The following is a 23,805-nucleotide window of genomic DNA, read 5'->3' on the forward strand; positions in this document are numbered from 1 at the left end:
CTCTGTCTTCCCATCTGTCTTAATTGGAAGTGAAACCAGCGGCTGACTTGCTACTTTTAGATGCCTTTGCGCGTCAGGCTATTGGAAGAGACCGTGTAGATATCCTTGTGAAGACAGACGAATGTCTGACATCGCAATTTAGATTGCCAAGGACTGTGCTGCTGCAAATATGCAGCTTGCTAGAGCCACAACTCCAGAGAGAAACACACCGATCAAACCCAATTCCACCACACGTCTAGGTCCTCACCACCCAGGAATTTTTGGCCACGGGAACCTTTCAGAGGGAGACTGGAGACAGATCTGTCCCAGTCTTCTGTGAGTTGTGCGCTCCCCTTGGTTATAAAAACTCTCATCAGATTATCACCCATGGTACATCAAATTCCCGTACACCGCTGTCCAACAAGTACAAATTAAGAGGGACTTTCATGCCATGGCTGGACTGTCAAACATAATCATAGCAATAGACTGCACACATAAACGCATCAAAGCACCCGTGCCGTTGTGGAGCGCACTAGTGAGCTGAAAGCCAGGTGTGTCTCGATACAACAGGGGGCAAACTGCTCTATAGCCCAGAGAAGGCATGCCAGATTTGTGCAATATTGCCATGAATGAGGGTCTCCCACTACCTGAACCAGCCCAGGCAGACCAGAAGTTGTGGTGCCAGAAGACCCCCCTCATGGACTACCCCATCAAAGTGCCATCATGTTGAGGCAACAACTGATTCCACGGCTTTAGTTGCTGTCATCGAGCGCCTGCTGACAATTTCTTTTTTAATCCATTTTCATATCAAACAATTTCTTCTTTATTTTGGTGACATTACGAACTACAGGTGACATGGAATTAACAGCACTCATAATTTCTTCCCATTTCTTCGCTTTAGCAGGTCCCGTAATTCCACTGCTGACACTGCTAAAAGTTACAGATTTTCCTTTTTGGATCTCTGAAAGCAGAACTTCAATCTCAGAGCCCGTAAAGTTGTTATTGTAGTATTATAATGCCATTCTCCTGACTCAACACTCAACAATTCCTGGCACTGGTATTATTTTGGGAGTGGAGTATGCAAATTTACTATCCTCGTGCACGTGCACTTAAATACGCACGGGTGGCATTCATCATTTACGCAGGTCGTTTACACACTTTTTCCGAAGTTAAGAGGGTTTGTTGAATCTGACATGGCGTGTTCGTATGAGACCTTCTTACGAATGAAGTGAGAGAAATTTAGAGTAAAAATTCGAAAATGTTCTTGCATGAGGCCCATTGTTCTTACCGACCAAAAGAACCTGGACTGTCGAAGAACTGCCAAACGCCTTAACCCTCATCAACCTCACTGAGCCCTCTTCTTCAAACAATTCAACTTTACCTTGTCTTACCGTCCTGGTCCTAAGAATCTTAAGGCCGGTGCCTTGTCCCGTCACTTCGACACTTAGATCTTTCCTCCATCTGCTCAACTTGGTTCAACCTGGCTGGACACAGAAGAAGAAGTCCTCTGTGCTCATGTCCCTGCTCACCGTGTCCCACTGTCTCTATATCACAGACCACCTCAGGTTCAGACTCCTGGATTGGTGCCACTCTTCCTGTCTTGCTTGCCACTCTGCCACTCTCTCTGGCTGTTCCATCTGAGCCCAATCAAAAACTTCCTGGAAACCTCCATCAGGAGTCCTACGCCCACTTCCTATCCCTTGACACCCATGATCCCATATCTTTATTGATTTTGTCACTGGTTTACCCCCTTCAAATGATCAACCTTGCATCCTCATAGTTGTTGAACATTTTTCAAAGATTAATTATATTTCACTTCCCAAACTCCCCTTAGCCAAGGAGATGGCAGACCTGCTTTTAAATAATGTTTTCCGACTTCATGAACTCCCCGTTGACATTGTTTCTGACAGGGGTTCCTAATTCACTGACCGGTTCTGGGCAGAGTTATGTCATCTTCTAGGGATTTCTGTCACCCTCTCATCTGGTTTTCATCCTCAGAAAAATGGCCAGACTGAGAGGCCTAGTCAGGAGCTGGAGACTGGACTCCGTCTGCTGTGTTCTAGGGTCCTAACCCTACATCTTGGTCGAGAAATGTGGTCTGGGTTGAGTATGCACGCAACCCTCTGCCATCATCCACCATAGGATTGATCCCTTTCTAGGGGGTTTATGGGTATCAATCCCTGCTCTTCAGTTATCAGGAAAAGGAATCTTTTGTTCAGTTTGCTCAAGCATCTGTTTGATGATGTCACCTGGCCTGGAGGAGAGCCTGTTCTGCTTTGGATAACTCTGTCAGGTCTTAAGAGACAAGCAAACAACTATCAAATCCCAGCCCTCTCTTGCCCAGTAGGGTAGAAAGTGTGGCTCTCCACGTGTGATCTCCTGCTTTGCTAGGAGAGACGAAAAACTGGCACCCTGGTTCATTGGACCCTTCCCTATCAGTGAGGTGGTCAACCCTGTGGCCGTACGCTTCCGACTCCCCAGACCACTTCAGATACACCGACCTTTCACATGTCACATTTCACACATCCCGGGTCAAACACGAGGTACTCCTCTTTGTGAACTAACAATTTATTTCCAATTGTACAGTTCATTAATCATTCAAATCATAAACTTACCCACTTCAAATTGAATGGTTTTCTTAATTTTAGTCAAAAGCTAGTCAAATGCTATTTGATCTCAATATTCAGTTCAATAATTTAGGTAAGGTACTCCTGTGGCAGCAGCTGTACAGTGTATTTTTTTCTCTCATTCCATCAGCTTAGTCAGTAGCTTTTCTCTAACATTCAAACTAATACTGTTTTATATCCTGTGTTTACTTCGAATCCAAACCTAGCCTAGCTAGTGACTGCTGTGAATAAGGCAGCTGGCAACAAAGGAAAGACCATGTGACAGATTGGAAAGACAGCTGACTGGAGACAAAGACCTCAAAGGTGCTGCCATGGGCTAACAATCAATGATAGCAGTAGCGAGGCCTAGCAGCTTTGTTACAACCAGCATAAGCTACAAGTAAATTAAGGAGAATACCCCTAGGGTCAGCGAGAGCAGGGGTGGAAGATGACTCACAGGCAGACTACATGGCAACTGACACTGGAACGAAATTGACTATGAGTTGGAGATGTGACTCAGTGAAGGATAGGGACACAGACCTATTCTCTAGGGCTAGAGCTAGTTCTCAGAGGAAAGAGAGTGTAGCTGGAGAAAATAAAAGTGGTAGGCTAGAGGGAAATAAGCTCCAGGTTTGTCCTTGTGGATGGCAGAAAGTAACGTCAGTTCGAGGCCTTAAAATGCATCAGGGAAGAAAGAGATATGTGGTAAAAGAAGGGCAGTGGTGCCGCATTGATCAGTACTTTTTAAGACTTTTTAAGTCGGATGAAGTCCAGGGGAAGGTAGAAAACCACAGTCCGAAGGATATCAATAACACAGCTACGGAGGTGGAGGAGGAGGTTCTAAGAAGGAATGCAGCTGATACTGAGGTGAATAGGCCAGTTAGAGAGAGAAATATTGAGCAGAAACCTAAAGTTAAGTGGCCTAGGGCAAATAGCAACAAAGAATGGGAGGCAGTCATAACAGATTTGTCGATAATATTAAGTAGGTTAGGAGGAAATGCAAGTGATAGGCCAGAGAAGATTGGAGATATAATTTATTCCTATGGTGTAGAAAGATATTTGGTGCAAGATAGAAAGAGGGTTGAAAGAGTACATTTAGTTAAGTCTATACGGCAAAGAGAGATGGAGAAATTGGTTAAGGAAAGAAGAAATTTAAGAAAGCAGTGGAAAAGAGCTACAGAGGAAGATAGGGAGGATGTTTTGCAGGAAGAATTGAGAGGCAGGCTAGCAATACTCAGAAGGGCTGAATATCTTAGGAAAAAGACATGTAAAATGTAAAATATGTAAGGACTGTGTTTTACAGGGACCCGTTCAAGTTTGTTAAAGGGTTGTTTAACCAGGAAAAAGGAGGGTAGCTTAAGGCAACAAAGTCAGAGGTGGAAGAGTATCTAAGAAATACATATTTAGATCTTGAGCAGCGTAGAGTAGTAGGCCTTCCACCTGACATGCCACCATTAAGAGAGATAGCTCATAAGATGGATGATACACCACCTAGGTGGAAAGAGGTTGAGGAGGTAGTCAGGCGTGCAAAGGCTTTGTCGGCCCCAGGGCCAAATGGAGTCCCCTACAGGATTGATAAAAGTGTACCTGATATCCTAAAGTGTTTGTGAAGGCAATTAAGAATAGTTTGGGAGAAATAGTTTATTCCTAGAGCATGGCATAAGGCAGGAGGCGTTCTTATTCCAAAGGAGAAAGAGTCCTCAGACCTGAGTCAGTCCCGGATGATCTCTCTCCTAAATGTAGAGGGGAAGATTTTCTTTTGCGTAGTTGCACTATTATTAGCTAGTTATTTAGAAAAGAATATCTTAATAGATACTACTGTGCATAAGGCAGGAATGCCAGGTTTCGCAGGGTGTTTAGAGCTCACTAGCATGTTTTGGCATCAGATTCAGACAGCCAATATAGAGAAAAAAAACTTGCATGTTATATTTCTGCATCTAGCAAATGTATTTGGCTCAGTGCCACATAGCCTTATTTGGAAAGTGATTATTTTAGAGTGTCTGTAGTAGTTGTTAACTTAGTAAGGTAATATTTCCAGGATATTTGACTGTGCCTAAGTACAGCAGGTTTCACAACAGGTTGGCAGAGGCTAGAAATAGGAATTGTGGCAGGGTGTATGATTTCTCCATTTACAATGGTGATGGAGATAATTATTAAAGCTTCCAAGTGGGTTGTAGGTGGAGAGAGACGTCAGGATGGCATGCGCCTTACACCAATTTAGAGCATACATGGATGATATGACGTTAGTGACTACATCAGTGCCATGTATGAAGAGAATACTTGAGAGACTTAATAAAAAATCTAAAGTGGGCTAGTATGAAAATCAAACCTACTAAGTCTAGAAGTATCTCAATAAGTAGAGGGAAATCAAGTGATAGAAAGTTTGTAATAGATGAAGAAAAAATTCCAATAATTAGGGAAAAGGCAGTATAGAGTTTAGGGGGTGGTACCAGGAACACATGAATGATGGAGAGCAGGCAGTGCAGTTTCAGAAAGATGTTGCTTGAGGGACTGGATAGAATAGATAAATCAGGAAAGTTGAAGCTGTGGTGTTTGCAGTTTGGATTGTTTCCTATGTTGGTGTGGCCACTGTGTATGAGATTCCATTATCTGTTGCAGAAAAAATGGAAAGATTAGTTAGCTTTTACATTAGGAAGTGGCTAGGTGTTCCTAGATGCTTAAGTACTGTGGCACTGTATGGGAAAGGCATACTCCAGCTCCCAGTATCTAGGCTAGTAGAGGAGTTTAAATGTACTAAAGTTATGACAGAGCTCCTGTTTGCTGGGAGTAAAGATGTGGTAGTTAATAAGGTGGTTCCAAACCCAACCAAGGGGAGGAAATAGAATCCAAGAATGGCAGCTCAGGAGGCAGAGGCAACTCTTAGACATACAGAGTTGTGGGTGATGTTCAGGGAGGCTTGGGGCTTGGCCCAGGAAAACCGGTGTGGAGTAGAGCAGGTCCCAAGGAGAAGAGAAAGCTAGTTGTTGAGCAGGTTTGTAGACAGGAGGAAATGTTAAGGGGTACAAAGGCAGTGGCTCAGGCTAAGCAGGGACAGTGGTTGACTTGGGAAGGTGTAGAGAAGAAAAAGCTTAGTTGGAAAGAGCTGTGGATTATGGAGGAAAGGGAGTATTAGATTTTTAATAGGGGCAACATATGATCTATTGCCAACTCCCTTGAACCTAAAACTCTGGGTAAATGTTATGTTCGCTATGTTCGTTATGTTCAGGTACTGCAACTCGAAGGCATATTTTGTCAGGTGGTAAGGTTAGTCTGTCAAGAGGCCGGTATACATGGTGACATAACCAAGTATTAAGAAGCTTAGTTGCAGGTATTGAAGATAAATGAAGGCAGGTAAATTTAGGAGGGTCTAAGATAAACAAATATGCAATTCAGTTTGTTCAAGAAGGAGAGAAAGTTAATAAGACAATAAGGAGGCAAGGCAGCTTAGAGGATGCTTGTGATTGTGAGATGCGGGTAGATTTAGGAGGAGAGCTTGTTGTTCCCCAGGAAATAGCCTCTACAAATCTAAGGCCTGATATAGTCTTGTGGTCTAGGAGTAGAATGAGAGTCTATTTCATAGAGGTGACCGTTTTTTGGGAGGAACTAGGGGTAGAAACATATGAAAGGAAAAAGCTTGGGTATGTGGAGTTGGGGGCAGAAGCAGAGCAGCGAGGATGGAAAGTTAGGATATGTCCAGTGGATGTAGGATGTAGAGGATTTGTTGCAAAGTCTGTTGTCTCATTATTGAGGGATTTGGGTATAAGTGGACAGTGTGAGGAAAATAGTAAAGGAAATGTCAGATGAGGCAGTAAAGTCCACTCAGTGGATTTCGATTAAAAGAAGCAATAGTAGCTGGGGGCCCAGCAGGGGGAGCATTCAGGGTAAACAGACTTTTGGAAGAAGCAAGGAAGAAATCCTGGATATATTTAAGTGGAGGGTTTGGCTCATGTGAGCCTTTTGAAACCAGAAGCCATTTTAGGTGAGTTGGCCTGTATGGCCTTGTTTTTGCTGGCATTTTTAGCGATTGCAGGACTGTTTAGGTGAGTTTGTCTGCTGAATCTGCTAGTGTGTCTTGTCGTGCCTCCACCTCTGACACCCTCTATACTTTTATTACCCACTACCCGAACCAGGGTTTGTATCCCCACCCTGCTATGACTGGTGTGCAGTTGGTGAGAGGCTGGGGTAGCTTGTAGTTGTGGAAGAAAAGATGGTTGTTGTGATGTGAGGAGCCGTGATGGCTAGCATTAGGGGAGTGACTCTGGGATGCCAGTGATCACTGTCTAGCCTCCTGGAGGTGTCCTGGAGGGGCCAACTAGACGAAACACTGATGAAAGGAGGTTCCCACCTGATGACCCCATTGACATGTTGGTCAGCACTGCTCACTAGTCTATATAGGGATTATAGGGAATTATTCACTGAGTCTGGTCCATTTTTTTTAGCACAAGTTTCTTGTGTTTACTTCAAATATCCTCTCTACCTAAATCTTTCAGTCCTTGGTTTACTGTGGTGAGTCAGCATATAGCTGGTGGTGGTTCTCTCCTCCAAGCCTGAACACGTGCATGTCCTCTCTCCTCCTTTAAGCCTCAAAGCAGCCACATTCTCTCCTCTCTTCTTTCCTCAGCCTGAACCCAGACACGTTCTCACATCTTTCCTCAACTTCAAAGCAGGCACCTTCTCACCTCTCCTCTCAGCCTGAATGCAGGCACCTTGCTTATTCTTATGTTCTTTGTAGAGTCCTGCACTGGAGCCCTAGGCCCGAGGGCCGGGCTTCGGGCCGACGACCGTATAATTACCTCGGACACGGGCCGGGCTCGGGCACTTTTATTTATCAATTTAATTATTAAAAAACAAACAAAAAAAACTGCTAATTAAAGAACTGTGTTGTGTTTAAATGGAAACAATTGAACGCAGCAGCAGCTGCTCTGCCCCGCGCCAACACCTCCCTTATATGGGCATACGGTACCTCACTTACACATCCGATTCGCGCGACTTCCCGACTCCCACAAACATGGAGAACGACATAAAGAAAAAGATTGAAAATGGTGAATTGAAGAGAGTGAACAACAGCAAGGGAAAAGCTCAGTTCTGGACTAAGTTTCATCTCATTACAACCCTTCAAGATGAGCCAACCGGGTTTGTTCAGTGTGTTGTATCCAAAGCTGTTCTGTCATATGACAGCAAAAAAACAGGTTCATCACATCTCCAGAGACATTTTGAACGGGTTTGTGGCGGATCCAGCAGCGGTCACAAACAACTGAGTGTGGCCAATTATTACACTTTCGCAAAACCACCACCAGAAAAGGTGAAGTCAGAGGTCACAAGAAAATGTGTGAACTTCTGTTGCATGGACATTCGGCCATTTGAAACGATTGTGGGAGTAGGTTTCAGAGACTTAGCACAGGAATTTATAAATGTCGGTGCAACATATGGCCGCATTTCAGCCAGTGAAGTTCTCCCCGACCCCACTACAATCTCCCGAAGGTGCAAAATTATGGCGAGTGAAAGGAGAGGAGGGACAGTTGAGGAGATAAAGGAGGTGATGTCACTCATAAATATTGGCATGACTACAGATATGTGGACGGATGATTTCCGTAAGATGAGCTACATGGCTATCACATGTCACTATGTAACACCGACATTTGAACTCAGGAGCAAGCTACTCACCACAACATGCTTCCCAAACCATGCTAAAACAGGAGATAATATCCGAAAAGAGCTTCAACAGCAGTTAGTCACAGTCCTCGGCTTTGATGCATCAGTTATGAACAATGTTGTCTGGGTAACCGACCAGGGCGCAAACGTGTTGGCCGCTCTCCGTCCATACAGGCACCTGGCTTGTCAAGATCACCTGTATAACACAGTCCTCCGACATGCCTTAAACACAGATGAGCTGGCTGAAGTTGTCCCAGAAGTAGCAGAGACCCTGTTGGCGGCCAAGGCTTTAGTCCGCTACCTAAAACAGTCAGGCCTGGTCAGTCAGCTGCCAAGAACTGTTAAACAAATGGCAGAGACCAGGTATAGTACAGTCTTCCTCACACTGGAGTCAATTCAGTCAGTCCATGCAGAGCTGCAGGAGCTTCTTCAGAGTCGTGGTGAGAGCGCATGATTGCGTGATGTCTCCCCAGATGTTCTAGCCTTCCTGGTGGAATTTTCTGCGCCCATTTAGCGACGCGCAAAAGGAGCTGGAAGGGGACATATACCCAACACTGCACCTTGTCGTTCTCTGGGCCAACAAGCTGAAAAGCCACTGCCAACCAGACGTGATTGATACTCCTTCCCAGGCTGTCATCCGCCAACGACACCTTGACTGGTTAATGAAAAAAATCGAAATCCAGCCACTTAATAAAATTGCCATCTTTTTATGGCCAAAGTTCAACCAACTACGAATGTTTTCTCTCGCTGAGAGGACCGACATCCAGCAACAGGTGAGAATCCAGATAAACCGCTTCAGGGAGGGAGAGGATGCGCGTCAGCAGGAGCAGTCTACACAATCAGGTATTTTTGTTTCATTAGCTTTTTATTGCCAAATACATTTGGCCTATTTGTCTTTTTACTTTACGTAACCAACAAACTACTTTCCCTGTAGCCTATTAATGTAGGTATAGACCTTGGCCTTATAAATAGCCTAATTGTGTTGTGATTTGGGTCGGGCGCAGTGCGAGTGGCAGCTGCTGGTCCCGCACCAAAGAGGAGAGCACTGGCAGAGTTTGAGGACGCGTGGGAAAATGTCAGAGAGGAGAACGAGGATACTGATGAAATCCAGGTCTACCTCAGCCTCAACCCCACCATGGAAGCTGATGGAAGGGATCTACTGAGCTGGTGTTAGCAACACGAGACCACATTGCCATTACTGGCACGTCTGGCCCGCGTTGTCTTCAGTGTCCCGGCCAGCAGTAGCAGTAGCAAGCGCGCTTTTAGCGCAGCTGGAAGAATGATAGAAGAAAGGAGGACTAGACTTGCCCCTGAAACGGTGGATGCTATTCTTTTTCTGCCAAATAGACTGTTCCTCTTGTGGTGTTAAAACAACGGAGGACTTTTGCCATGTTAAGCGGCTCACTGTTGTTAAATTGGACGTATAGGCTGTTCTTATATACAGTTGTTCTTATAATTGTATCGCCATGTTCAGATGAAGACTTGTTTTTTGAGTTGACTACGCCCAGGCAACAGTTGTTGTCTTTATTAAGAAGACGAAAAAGGCCTTTGCTACGTTTAACCTAATAAACACTATAATAAGGTTTAAGCGTTTTGTTGGTTTTTGTAGCCTACCTTATGTTTGGATATAAGTGTTTATTACCCTATAGGCCTATTATAATTGCTCAGGTCAACTTGCTGTGCGCTCATTCAAAAAAACGAAATAATTAAAACAATACCCGTTCTATCGCTAAAACATTGTTATGGGAGGTTAAAAAATTAAAAATAAAAAGTCGGGCAGGGCCGGGTTTGGGCCTGAGAATTCTGAAAACCTGTCGGGCCGGGCTGGGGCTCCACCCCCTCGGGCCAGGGCCGGGCTCGGGCCCAGATAATAGGCCCGTGCAGGGCACTAGTTCTTTGTTCATCAACGTCTTTTGCTTATTGCCGCTAACGTCTCTTAGCTTTGTACGCTAGCTTAGAATTTATTTTTGGTAAATAACTTTATTTCTCTTTGGGAGGCGGGTCCTACCACCGGTCTAACCACCAAACTTTATTCCAATTATATGTACACCAAACCTTTTCTAAATATTGTACAGCAATAAATTTGTCAATCATTCATTTGATCTTTTCCGATTGAACAGATTCTGCCAGCAATATCTAGTCACAAGTCACTGAGCAAAACCTACTGGATATCTGACTTGCAAATGGAATGCAGTCAACTCGGATGGAGAGTTGTTGCCAATTCCAAAATTACTTTTGGTGTATCGCAGTAAAAAAAAAAGGATTTGTGTCGATTTGAACTAATGTAAAGTTTCCTGTTTTGGTCCAAGAATGAAATGAAAATTAAATGAAGAATGAAACCTGGTTTCATGTTTTTCTGGCAAAACCAAGTAAAACATGAAACCAGGTTTCATTCTTAAACTGTAAAACAAAAACTTACTGTTTGAAGTTACTGGCCAAATCAGCAAAATAGTGTCTTCTTTTACGGTATACATTGTCTTTGAATCCCTGCAAAAACAGTATGGTCATAGCCTCTGTTAATTTTTTCCTTAATTTCTTCTTGTAAAAATTAAATCCATTCTGGAAGTAACAGAAATGTATACATAAACACATAGTCTGTCCAACCATACATACCGGATGATCTGCATCTAAGTCAGAGCCATACATCAAAACCTTGTTTGCACATAAATCCAGATCAGAGATCTTCTTAGGGAACCATGGCCCACTGTCCACATCTGAAAAAGTAGTTTAGTTTGAATTCTGCTTGCATCTGAACAAGTTTGTATTGCATGCCATTGTGATTGTATTTACACTACTTTATCATATTTGGTCCTTATAATATGTATGCCTACCATCATCAAATACAGTGGAGTTGTCAAATGGAGTGATCTCAAGAATATCATTGTGCTTCCTAAGCAGCTGAGCCAGCGCTTTCAGCTGTTCATGCTCTGTGTGACAATGTACAAGGATGTCAAAGTCCGAATCCCTTCGTTTGGACTTGCGAGACTCAATGTGAAAAAGGTTGACATTTTTTTCCTGCACAAACATGAGGGAAAGTTTGCCAACACCACTGAATTGAAAAAAAAACCCGAATAGGATACTCTCCCTAAAAAGATATTCAACAATTTGACTCTTAATATCAAGATGACAAAGGATCATACATCATTCTCTGAAACACCTACCTGGAAAAGCTGAAGAGCCTTAACAAGACTACCCAATTCCTTTTTCAGTGTGAATATGATGGTCACAGTCCTTTTTGCAGAACAGGTGGGCATTCCACTCGATAGGCTCAGATTTTCCTGGTTCTCTTCACTTCTATTGAATATTACCTTTTGTATTGGGGGTTGAAAAAAAGACATTTATAAAATCAGAGAGTATAAACAAGTAAGATAGTATAAACAAGTAAGATTTTTCTTCAGCATCAGTTTACGGACACCATACCTTCTGGTATGGCTAAGAGTATGCACTGTGTTTAAATCTACTGTTTTAGCAATGTGCTGCTAGTAATATTTTAGTTTTGCCACATAGCTCCTATAATTTCAGTTGATTGAAGCTGGCTCCATGTAAATTCATATAGTTAAGTTTGAGATGTAACATACAAATAAAAGCCAGTTGCTGACAATCTGGCCACCTATGTATAGGATAAAGCACTAAGTAAATATATTGGGCCTCATGCAACAACCGTTCATATGCACAGATTTGTTCTTAAGTCGTGGGTACGAGGGATTTAAGAGAATTTGCGCATTCACCAATCTTTTCGTATTTTATGTTTTCTTTCAGGTACGAACAGAATTTACGAGTGATCCAGACCTGTCGTAAGGGTTTCGTAAAATAGTCTGCTGTTATTCGAATCAAGTTTGCTTGACTAATGGACTGTATATTTAATTACTTTGAAGCAAACATAAATAAATATATACATTATGCCCCATAATGATGCTGACATTATTCTGTTTGACTTAAATTATGCACTAATTGAAGGTTAATTTGACTCTGTATATAACAAGGTCAATGGGAAGCGTAACCAGCGGCTGACTTTCTACTTTTGGATGCCTTAGCGCATGTGTGCTCCAAGACCATGTTGACAGACAAATGGCTGACACGCGATTTAGATTGCCAAGGACTGTGCTGCTGCAAATATGGAGCTTGCTAGCGCCACAACTCCAGAAAGAAACATGTCGATCAAACCCAATTCCACCACACGTCCAGGTCCTCACCACCCTTGGATTTTTGGCCACTGGAACTTTTCAGAACGAGATTGGAGACAGATCGGGGGTGTCCTAGTCCTCTGTGAGTCTTGGGCTCCCCTTAGTATGAAATAAATTAAATTAAAGTGGAAAACTCAGAGGCAGAATGACACGAGGAGTAACTCAAAACAAGGTTTCCCCCTCACTTGAGCAAATTGAAACCAGAGAAAAAGGCCCAGATGTCCCCATTAACCTCAGTGAGTTCATAGTCAGTGGGTCTACATGATGAGATTAATTCGATTATAGCTATAATTGGATTATGCTCCTTATTTGCGCAAGGGCAATTATCTGAATCATTGGCACAAAGCATGTCATACCCTGGTACAATAGGTGGAGCTGTACCCATTTCAACTATTGCTAATAGAGCCACTTCCGGTTGACCTCTTCACCACCAACAACAACCACAAACTCAGACATTCGAGAAAGATGGAGAACGAAGAGCAAGATGAAGCTACATCCCTCTACATTTCGTTTGTGATGAGCATGGTTATTGCACAAACGAAATGCATAATGGCGCTTTTGGTTGCGATGATTATGGAGGAAAGACGCCGCCACTGATCGATACACAAGAGTTTAAGACGGACCAACAGGTTGTTACTGAACTTTGCCACTCTGCCACAAAGGTCTCTACGAAAAAGAAAAAAAAAACTTTTGCATGACTCGCAGGTCCTTCAACAAATTGTGTGGGATTATGGAAGGAGTCATGAAGCCTGAGGAGGTGAAAATTCGTGTACCGATACCGCTCAAAATGAGGGTCGCCATTGTTCTATACAAACTGGCCAGTTGTGCCGAATACAGAATTGTGGCCAACCTGTTCAGCATCTACAAATCAATGGTAATGAAGATGGTGTACCAGTTCTTCACAGGAATGATTACGTCGGCCATACACAACTTCATCAAAGTGCCCACGACAGAAGAAGCCATCAGCAGAGCCAGCAGATTCCACAAATCATCAGGTGCATCAATGAAATCCACATTCCAGTTTTACCACCAAGTGATGACTACAAAGACTTTGTAAACCGCAAAGGATGGCCCTTGTATGTCCTCCAAGCCGTGGTGGACGACATGTATCGGTAGGTTTGGGCCAAACACCTTTACTTAGTTGTCTTGGTATTTAGGAAATAATTGCTTATACAATTACTGAACAGTTTACGCTTGTTTCATTCCACAAATAAATAAACACTCATGAAAGTTGTAGTTAAGTGTTTTATTTATAAGAAATATTAAGCATGAACATGTTCAGCACGAGGGCTGTACGTGGTGTTGTGGTTAGCACAGCAAGAAGGTTCCAGGTTCACCTCCCGGCTGGGGCCTTTCTTTGTGGAGTTTGCATGTTCTCCCTGTGTATGCATGGGTTCTCTCCGGGTACTCCAGCTTCCTCCCACTGTCCAAAAACATGCATGTTAGGTTAAAAATTGTCCTTAGGAGTGAGTGTGAGCGTGTGTGGTCGTTTGTTTCTGTGTGGCCCTGTGATGGACTGGCACCCTGTCCAGGGTGTACCCTGCCTCTTGCCCGATGACCGCTGGGATAGGCTCCAGCCCCCCGGCAACCCGACCGACGGATTCAGCGGGTATAGAAAATGGATGGATGGATGGATGTTCAGCATGAACCGAGTCTGCTCATCCGTCCAGAAGTGTCATGCTTTGTTCCTTTGTTCTTCCATTCTGTTTCTAATGTGTTCTCACTTCTCTTGAGCTCTTGTCAGTGGGATTATATGGACCTGAAATAATCTGATTCATGGCTAAATTACAATAAGACTGTATACACCTTAGTTTGACTAAAAATTGGACCGGAAGTCAAAGGAGACGATATTACTGTTGTTGTTGTCGCCGTCAGAAAGAAATAAACAACACGATGGAGAATGTGCATCGTGTTTGTGCAATAACCATGCTCATCACAAACTAAATGTAGAGGGATGTAGCTTCATCTTGCTCTTCGTTCGCCATTGTGGAGGGGGCGTGGTGCATCGGCTGCAGGAGAGAGGTGTGGAGAGAGCTCAGGGGAGCGGCACCAGGTGAGTGATTAGTACACCAGTATCCACTTGTCTAATCACTCTCCTTATAAAACACAGTAGCATGCTGGAACCAAGGGGAGAGGAGAAAGGAGAACGAACCGGCTCGCAGCGCAGGGAGCGCAGGAAGGAGACCGGATGGGAAGAGCTGCAACAAGCCGGGCAAACGGAAAAAGAAAGAACAAAATAAAAACCCTTACCCTGACACCCGGTCTCAGTCATCCTTAACCGCTGAAAGAACCCGCAGTGGCTGTAAGAACGCCACATTGGCACCTGAACAGGGACTCAGCGAAGACAGGAGGGGAAAACTGAGATGACGCAACCGCAACAGCCGATCACCATGCTGGCCCAGTTGCTGGCAGAGGTCGCGGCGATGAACCGTGACCAGGCGGCTCTCAGCAGGCAGCAGCTGGCAGCACTGCAGGACCAGGCAGAGCGACAGACCCACCTGCTGGAGGTGATGGTGGAGCAGGCCGGAGCGGGAACACCAGCTCCCCCACTCGCAGCAGTTGCACTGCACAAGATGTCGCCAACGGATGACCCACAATCTTTTCTGGAGATGTTTGAGGCAACGGCGGAGGCATGCAGGTGGCCGGAGGACGAGTGGGCGGTACGGGTGCTTCCCCTCCTGTCTGGGGACGCCCACACAGCGGCGCTGGGTCTCCCGGCGCGCGCTCGCGACTACAAGGCGATCAGGAGGGCAGTGCTGGATCGCCTCGGCTACTCGGCGGAGGACCATCGCCGCCGTTTCAGGGGGATGAAACTGGGCCCCACGGATCGACCGTTTACCTACGCTCAGCAGCTAAAGGACGCGGCGACGAGGTGGCTGCAGCCGGGGGGGTCAAACGGCGAGGAGAGGATGCTGGAGCAAATTATCCTGGAGCAGTTGGTGGAGGGGCTGCCGACGGGGACGGCAGAGTGGGTGCGCTGTCACCGACCTGTGGAGCTGGCGACCGCAATCACCCTCACAGAGGACCATCTGGCTGTCTTCTCCCGGGGCCGGGCACCGGAGGCTCGACCAGCAATGCCCAGCCGTCCCACACCAGCGCCCCGAAGGGGGCAGTTCTCAGTCGAGCCCCTGCCCCACACAACTGCCCGACCATCACCACCGCCCCACACTAACCTCTCACGTCTCTTCCCACCCCAGGTTCCAGCCGCTACAGGTGCTGCTCCCGACCCGCAGAGGGTCCCTCAGGCAGCAGTGCAGGTGTGTTGGAGGTGCGGGCAGCCCGGTCACTTCCGCCGCGAGTGCCCGCTGATGGAGGTCGGCCAAGTGATCCGGGTTGTCGGCCCTCCAGCACCCTCCGCCGGTCCAGGAGGGACGTACAGCGTTCCGGTAAGGATTCAGGGGGGTACACATCAGGCAATGGTGGACTCAGGCTGCACGCAGTCCATAGTTCACCAGAATCTGATTCGACCCGGGGCTTTGATAGAGGCGGGGTGGGTGGATATTAGGTGTGTACATGGGGATATTCACAGATACCCTGTAGTTCCAGTCGAAATTCGCTATAAGGGAAAAAAGCATAGTGTGAAGGCTGCGGTTAGCTCCCGCCTGGTGCACCCCCTGATTTTGGGTACGGATTGGCCTGGGTTTGATAGATTGGTGGGGCAGTGTGTGGGGGTGCGCTCACGACCAGCAGGGACATGGGATATGTGCGCCGTGCTCAGCGGTGACGCGAGGTTGTCCGACACTGCAGACGGGGAGGGGGAGCCGGCAGCGCCTCCTGAGGAGGCGCCGCCGGTTCCCGTGTTTAACTCCATGGAAGATTTTCCACTTGAGCAGTCTCGTGATGATACTCTACGCTGTGCCTTTGACCAAGTGATAAAAATTGATGGTCACATGGTGCGCCCTGACGCAGCGTTAACATATCCACACTTTTCATTGTGCAGGGATAGGTTGTACAGAGTGAGTCGTGACACTCAGACCGAAGAAACAGTAACCCAGTTGTTGGTCCCGAAAAGCCGTCGGGAAATGGTTTTCCAGGCGGCTCATTATAACCCGATGGCTGGGCACATGGGGTATGAAAAAACACTGAACCGGGTTATGGCCCGATTCTATTGGCCAGGCATTCGGGCAGACGTACGCCGCTGGTGTGCGTCCTGCCCCGAATGCCAGTTGGTTAACCAACCGGCCATCCCGAGAGCGCCTTTGCGCCCATTACCGCTGATCGAGGTCCCATTTGAGCGGATTGGGATGGACCTCATCGGGCCATTTCACCGAAGCGCACGCGGATATCGCTTTGTGTTAGTCCTGGTGGATTACGCAACACGATATCCAGAGGCAGTGCCACTGCGCACCATCTCTGCAAAGAGTGTTGCACAGGCACTGTTTCAAGTGATCTCCCGAGTCGGGATCCCGAAAGAGATCCTGACTGATCAAGGCACGCAATTTATGTCACGAACACTGAGAGAACTGTACGGATTATTGGGAATCAAGTCCATTCGAACGAGTGTTTACCACCCCCAAACTGACGGCCTCGTTGAGCGCCTGAATAAGACTTTGAAGTCCATGATCCGTAAGTTTGTGCACGGGGATAGTGGTAATTGGGACAGGTGGCTAGATCCTCTGCTGTTTGCAGTGCGCGAGGTACCCCAGGCCTCCACGGGATTTTCTCCCTTTGAACTGCTGTTTGGCAGAAAACCACGTGGGGTTTTGGACCTGGTTAAGGAAAGCTGGGAGGAAGGTCCGAGCCCCAGTAAAAACGAAGTTCAGTACGTCCTGGACCTGAGAGCAAAACTCCACACACTAGGGCAGTTGTCACGTGGGAATTTGCTCCGGGCCCAGGAACGTCAGCAGCGGCTGTATAACAGAGGATCTCAGTTAAGACAATTTGCACCGGGAGATAAAGTGCTTGTATTACTCCCATCTTCCAGCTCAAAATTACTCGCCAAGTGGCAAGGGCCATTTGTGGTCACACGACGAGTGGGTGACGTTGATTATGAGCTTGTGCGATCTGACAGGGGAGGTGCAACACAGATTTATCACCTCAACCTCCTGAAAGCATGGAGGGAGGCGGAATCTGTTGCCTTGGTGACGACAATTGCAGAGAGAGATGAGTTGGGGCCTGAGGTACCAAAATCGACCAATCCAACCTCGCTCCTTTGTGAAAGCCACCTCTCACCGTCCCAGGGAGCAGACATAGCCAAGTTGCAGCAGCGGTTCGCTGATGTGTTCTCCCCCCTGCCAGGACGCACAAGCCTTATTCAACACCAGGTTGAGACTCACCCGGGCGTGACGGTGCGGTCACGGCCCTATCGGTTACCTGAACACAAGAGAAAAGTGGTTCAGGCAGAATTAAAAGCCATGTTGGAAATGGGCGTAATAGAAGAGTCCCACAGTGCCTGGAGTAGCCCCATCCTTCTTGTGGGCAAGAAGGATGGGTCTATTCGGTTCTGTGTGGATTATCGCAAGGTGAACGCTGTTTCACGGTTTGATGCCTATCCTATGCCCCGGGTCGACGAGCTCCTGGATCGCCTGGGCACTGCTCGTTTTTTCACGACGCTGGATTTGACCAAAGGCTACTGGCAGATTCCCTTGTCTCCAGAGTCCAGGGAAAAAACGGCCTTCTCCACTCCGTTCGGGTTGTTCGGGGCCCCAGCCACATTTCAACGCCTCATGGACCGGGTGCTGCGGCCGCATGCTGCATATGCTGCCGCCTACCTGGATGATGTTATCATCCATAGCAACAGCTGGGCGGAGCATGTGCAGCAGGTGGCCGCGGTGCTCGAGTCACTGAGGCAGGCGGGGCTCACGGCCAACCCGAAGAAGTGTGCAGTTGGACGGAGGGAGGTACGGTATCTGGGGTACCACTTGGGCGGCGGGCAGGTGCGTCCACAGGTCGACAAGACAGCAGCGATTGCAGCCTGCCCAAGGCCCAAGACAAAAAAAGAGGTGAGGCGGTTTTTGGGGCTGGCCGGATATTACCGGAGGTTTATTCCCAACTTCGCGGCGCTGACCAGCCCCTTGACCGACCTCACCCGAAAGGGTGCCTCAGATCCGGTCCAGTGGATGGAGCAGTGCCAGGTGTCGCTTGAGAGGGTAAAGCAGGCCCTCTGCGGGGAGCCTCTTCTCCACACACCTAACTTCTCTCTCCCATTTGTCCTGCAGACTGATGCGTCGGGCAGGGGGTTGGGGGCCGTTCTGTCCCAGCAGGTGCGGGGGGTCGACCGCCCAGTGCTGTACATCAGCCGAAAACTGTCCGAGAGGGAGGCCAGGTACAGCACGGTGGAGAGGGAGTGCCTGGCCATCCGGTGGGCGGTCGGCGCTCTGCGTTATTACCTGCTGGGGCGCGCCTTCACCCTCTGCTCGGACCACGCTCCCCTCCAGTGGCTCCACCGCATGAAGGATGCCAACGCGCGGATCACCCGTTGGTATCTTGCGCTACAACCTTTTAAATTCAAGGTGATCCATAGGCCGGGGACACAGATGGCTGTGGCCGACTTCCTCTCCCGCTTGCATGAGGAGGAGGAGGAGGGGGGGGGAGTGGGCTAGGCCGGGCGGCTCCCCGGCCTAAGTCGGGCGGTGGAGGTATGTGGAGGGGGCGTGGTGCATCGGCTGCAGGAGAGAGGTGTGGAGAGAGCTCAGGGGAGCGGCACCAGGTGAGTGATTAGTACACCAGTATCCACTTGTCTAATCACTCCCCCATTAAAACACAGTAGCATGCTGGAACCAAGGGGAGAGGAGAAAGGAGAACGAACCGGCTCGCAGCGCAGGGAGCGCAGGAAGGAGACCGGATGGGAAGAGCTGCAACAAGCCGGGCAAACGGAAAAAGAAAGAACAAAATAAAAACCCTTACCCTGACACCCGGTCTCAGTCAACCTTAACCGCTGAAAGAACCCGCAGTGGCTGTAAGAACGCCACAGCCATCTTTCTCGAATGCCTGAGTTTGTGGTTGTTGTTGGTGGTGAAGAGGTCAACCGGAAGTTAGCAATAGTTAGCAATAGTTGAAATGGGTACAGTGCCACCTATCGTACCGGGGTAAGACATGCTTTGTGCCAATGATTCCATTTACTCACCGCCATATATACTTGGATAATTGCCCTTGCTCAAATATGGAGCATAACTTAACTATAGCTATAATCAAATTAATCTCATCATGTAGGCCCACTGAGGGTCTCCAGTTTGTCTTAATGGTAATCCCGTCTCTCTATTGGTTAGATATAAAATTATTTACTTTGTTACTTGCATAATTAGTTTTTTTAATGGTTTAGCTTTCTGTCATTGTGTCAGAATGGTGGGGTGCGAGGCGTGGAAGGACACGGATGCGGACTTCAAAAAGCAAACTGATTTAGTATTCAAAAACAAGGTTAACGCAAAACACGGCTGAGCCGGATGACAATAACTAAACTATGAGAAAACAAAACACCACTATGGCTGAGAAAAAACAAAGAACTTGAGTTGGCATGATTATACTTAACTTGGCGTGGCAAGAAGGATATATACGGGTGAAAGGATCTCACAAGATGAATGGGGAAACCTGGAAACTAAATACTGACTGGGTGATTGGTGAATGAGTGCAGCTCATGAGAAACTCGGACATGAAAAAAAAACTAAGATATGAGAAAACTAAAACATGAAGAAACACAAAACTAAGAACTAAAAACATGGTGAAAAACCCCATGGTCGTGACACATTGTGTGTATTATCTCCAAATTCTACACTTGCCTTGGTCTGCTTGTACGATATTCATTTTGTGCAGCTCCTCTCTTTCTCAGTTCATCTTGATGTGTTTCTGTCTCACCTTTATCTTGAGCATCTCTGTCCAGCATTTGTTGCTTTATCATTATCATTATTATTTTTATTATATTATCATTATTTTGTGTGTCCTTAAAGCAATACTATGTAACATTTCTACCTTAAAATAACAGCTTGAAAAAAATTGTGCAGCTAGAATGAGTTTTAATATGTTAGATGTTCTAGAATGCGCCGCTGAGGGTGGCAGCACGTTGGAGTAGCTTTGTACCTCACATTGAGATTTTCTTTTTTTTCTAAATTTCATTCCTGTTTTTTCTTGGAAGAAATTGCATTTTTTGGACAACTGTTCCTTCCTGCCTTGGATGCTGTGCAGCTGGATTGATTTTTCCCAATACTTTTGTATATTTTGCTCTTTTGTTATGATGCATAACCATAGCAACAGGGTGGTTTACAACAGGGAGCAGCTGATTAACATTGGAAAAGCAGAAATAATTCGACGACTGAAGCCAGAAATCCCACTGGAATTGAAAAGGAGGCGTCGTGGATGCAGAGCAGGAGCAAAGAAGAGAGAAAGAAAGAAGAAGTTCAAACCATCTCTGCCATCCATCATCATGGGCAATGTAAGATCGTTAGCTAACAAGTTGGATGAACTTCTAGCCTTGACAAGGACTCAGCAAGAATATCGGGAATGTAGCATTATGTGTTTTACTGAGACATGGCTGCAGGATCATATCCCCGACTCCAGCGTCTCTCTGCCGGGCTTCCTGACTGTACGAGCAGATCGAGATTTAAAGAGTAGCAGGAAAAGGAAAGGGGGTGGATTGGCAGTGCTTGTCAACAACAGATGGTGTCACCCAGGACATGTTACTGTGAAGAGTCGTCTTTGCAGTCCTGACATTGAACTATTGGCAGTAAGTTTTCGTCCATATTATTTGCCAAGAGAGTTCACAAGTGTTGTTTTGGTGGCTGTTTACATTCCACCCTCAGCTGTTGCCGACACTGCATGTGATGTCATCAGTTCCGTTGTTGCTAAGATACAGACTCAACACCCCAATTCTTTTGTGGCAATATCTGGTGATTTTAATCATGCCTCACTCTCTGCTACACTGCCAACTTTTCAACAGTTTGTCAGCTGCTCTACCAGAGAAAACAAGACATTGGATTTGTTTTACACAAATGTCAAGGATTCATACATTTCCAAATCAAGACCTCCCCTGGGTAAATCAGATCACAACCTTTTTTTTCTCTGTTCAGCATATAAACCCCTTGTCCAGAGACTACCTGTCACAAAAAGGACTGTTAGAAAGTGGTCACAGGAAGCTGAAGAAGCCTTACAGGGTTGTTTTGATGCAACCGATTGGATTTCTCTTTGTAAGCCACATGGAGAGGACATTAATGCCATGACTGAGTGTGTGACTGACTATATAAACTTCTGTGTGGACAACACCATCCCCACCAGAACAGTGAGATGCTTCCCTAATAACAAACCCTGGATCACCAGTGAGCTAAAGGAACTATTGAACAAGAAAAAAAGAGCCTTTAGGGAATGAGACAGGGAGTTACTGAGGAGTATACAGAAGCAGCTCAAAGCCAAGATCAGAGAGAGCAAGGAGGTATATAGAAAGAAGCTTGAGAGTAAACTGCAGAGGAACAATATCAGAGATGTGTGGTCAGGAATGAAGAAGATCCCAGGCCTCAAACAGAGGGAGGATCGGATGGATGGAAGTCTGGACAGAGCAAATGAGCTGAACACATTCTTCAACAGGTTCAGTTCAGGAACAAGCTCACCATCCTCCCCTCCTGTTCCCAGCCAAAGAGACATCCCACCCTCCTCTGACCCACAGCTTTCCTGTAACATCTCCACCTCCACCTCAGTCATGGATTCTTCTGCTTCCACTAGTTTGTCTTCAACCCAATCAGGAGATGCTGCTGTCCCCTTTGCCTCCCCCTCCCACTTTTCTGTTTCTAGAAGTCAGGTGAAGAGGTAGTTGGAGAGACTGAACCGGAACAAGGCTCCAGATGGTGTCAGCCCCCGAGTCCTGAAGGCCTGTGCAGAGCAGCTCTGTGGGATTCTGCAACACCTTTTCAACCTTAGCTTGACCCAAGAGAAGGTACCACTGTTGTGGAAGACATCCTGTCTGGTTCCGGTACCAAAGAAAACTCACCCTTCAGTCATCAATGACTACAGACCTGTTGCCCTGACATCCCACATCATGAAGGTCCTGGAGAGACTCCTGTTGACCCACCTGTGTAAGCAAACCAGCACATATCAGGACCCCCTGCAGTTTGCTTATCGCCATGGAGTTGGAGTTGAAGACGCTATCATACACCTGCTTCAACAAACCCACTGTCATCTGGACAAAGCAGGCAGCACTGTAAGGATCATGTTCTTTGATTTCTCCAGTACATTTAACACAATCCAGCCTGATCTGCTTCGTCTGAAACTCCAGAAGACTCAGGTGGAGGCCTCAACAATCACCTGGGTTAATGACTACCTGACAAACAGACCACAGTTTGTCAGACTGAAGAATTGTGTGTCTAACCAGGTGATCAGCAGCACAGGAGCACCACAGGGGACTGTACTCTCACCATTCCTTTTCACTCTGTACACTTCAGACTTCCAGTACAAGTCAGACTCCTGTCATCTACAGAAATATTCAGATGACTCTGCAGTTGTCGGGTGTATCAGAGATGGACAAGAAGCTGAGTACAGAGAGCTGGTGGACCGCTTTGTGGCATGGTGTGGGAACAATCATCTCATCTTGAAAGTTAACAAAACAAAGGAGATGATTGTAGATTTCAGGAGAAACAGGGTCAGATCAAACCCTGTTTCCATCATGGGAGAAGAAGTGGAGGTGGTTGAGGAATATAAATACCTTGGTGTTCATCTGGACAACAGACTGGACTGGAGACACAACAGTGAAGCCATCTACAAGAAAGGACAGAGCAGACTGTACTTCTTGAGGAAGCTAAGGTCCTTCAAGGTTTGCAACAAGATGTTGCAGATCTTCTACAAGTCTGTTGTTGAGAGCGTTATTTCCTCTTGCGTCATCTGTTGGGGCAGCAGCATCAGAACCAGGGACCTAAAAAGACTCAACAACCTGATAAAGAAGGCTGGTTCTGTTCTGGGGACGACTGTGGAACCTCTGGAGACAATAATGCAAAGAAGGATTTTGCATAAAATCAAGAGAATTATGGACAACCCTGAACATCCTCTCCATGAGACTGTTATCGGAAAACAGAGTCTCTTCAGTCAAAGGCTTCTTCAGTTTGGATGCAAAACGGACCGCTACAGGAAATCTTTCCTGCCCACAGCCATCAGCATCTATAATAACTCCTTGATTTAATTGAGTTACATCAACATTTAATTTCCCTCTGGGATAAATAAAGTATTTTTGAATTTGAATTTGAATTTGAATTGAATAATATTACGATTGGCCTGTCTCCTATGCCCTTCGGGGGTCTTAGTTGGAAAAACTGCGCTATGTAACTTTGCTGGACCGGCCCGGTAGCGGCCCGGGAGCTGAGTGGAAGTACTTCGACTTGCTTTCTGGCACACCTACCGCAAAAACAAATAGACCCCTCTCACGCTCCCAGGTACATTTGATTACTCTTACCTTCTCGGTCGACATAGCTTGC

General features: G+C 46.4%; 1 protein-coding gene across 1 annotated transcript in view; it reads right to left on the reverse strand.

The window, feature by feature from the left end:
* Window positions 1-11,655, reverse strand: part of LOC142383195 (tryptophan 5-hydroxylase 1-like) — a 50,819-nt gene extending 39,164 nt beyond the window's left edge. The window contains exons 1-5 of the mRNA XM_075469178.1: window positions 11,647-11,655; window positions 11,399-11,545; window positions 11,069-11,252; window positions 10,851-10,951; window positions 10,657-10,724 (exon numbers count right to left, since the gene is read on the reverse strand). Coding sequence (XP_075325293.1) covers window positions 10,657-10,724; window positions 10,851-10,951; window positions 11,069-11,252; window positions 11,399-11,545; window positions 11,647-11,655 — 509 coding nt within the window. The remainder of the gene's footprint in view (window positions 1-10,656; window positions 10,725-10,850; window positions 10,952-11,068; window positions 11,253-11,398; window positions 11,546-11,646) is intronic.
* Window positions 11,656-23,805: the final 12,150 nt, after the last annotated feature.

This window comes from Odontesthes bonariensis, chromosome 1, assembly GCF_027942865.1.
Source record: "Odontesthes bonariensis isolate fOdoBon6 chromosome 1, fOdoBon6.hap1, whole genome shotgun sequence".
In the NCBI taxonomy this organism is placed as follows: Eukaryota; Metazoa; Chordata; class Actinopteri; order Atheriniformes; family Atherinopsidae; genus Odontesthes; species Odontesthes bonariensis.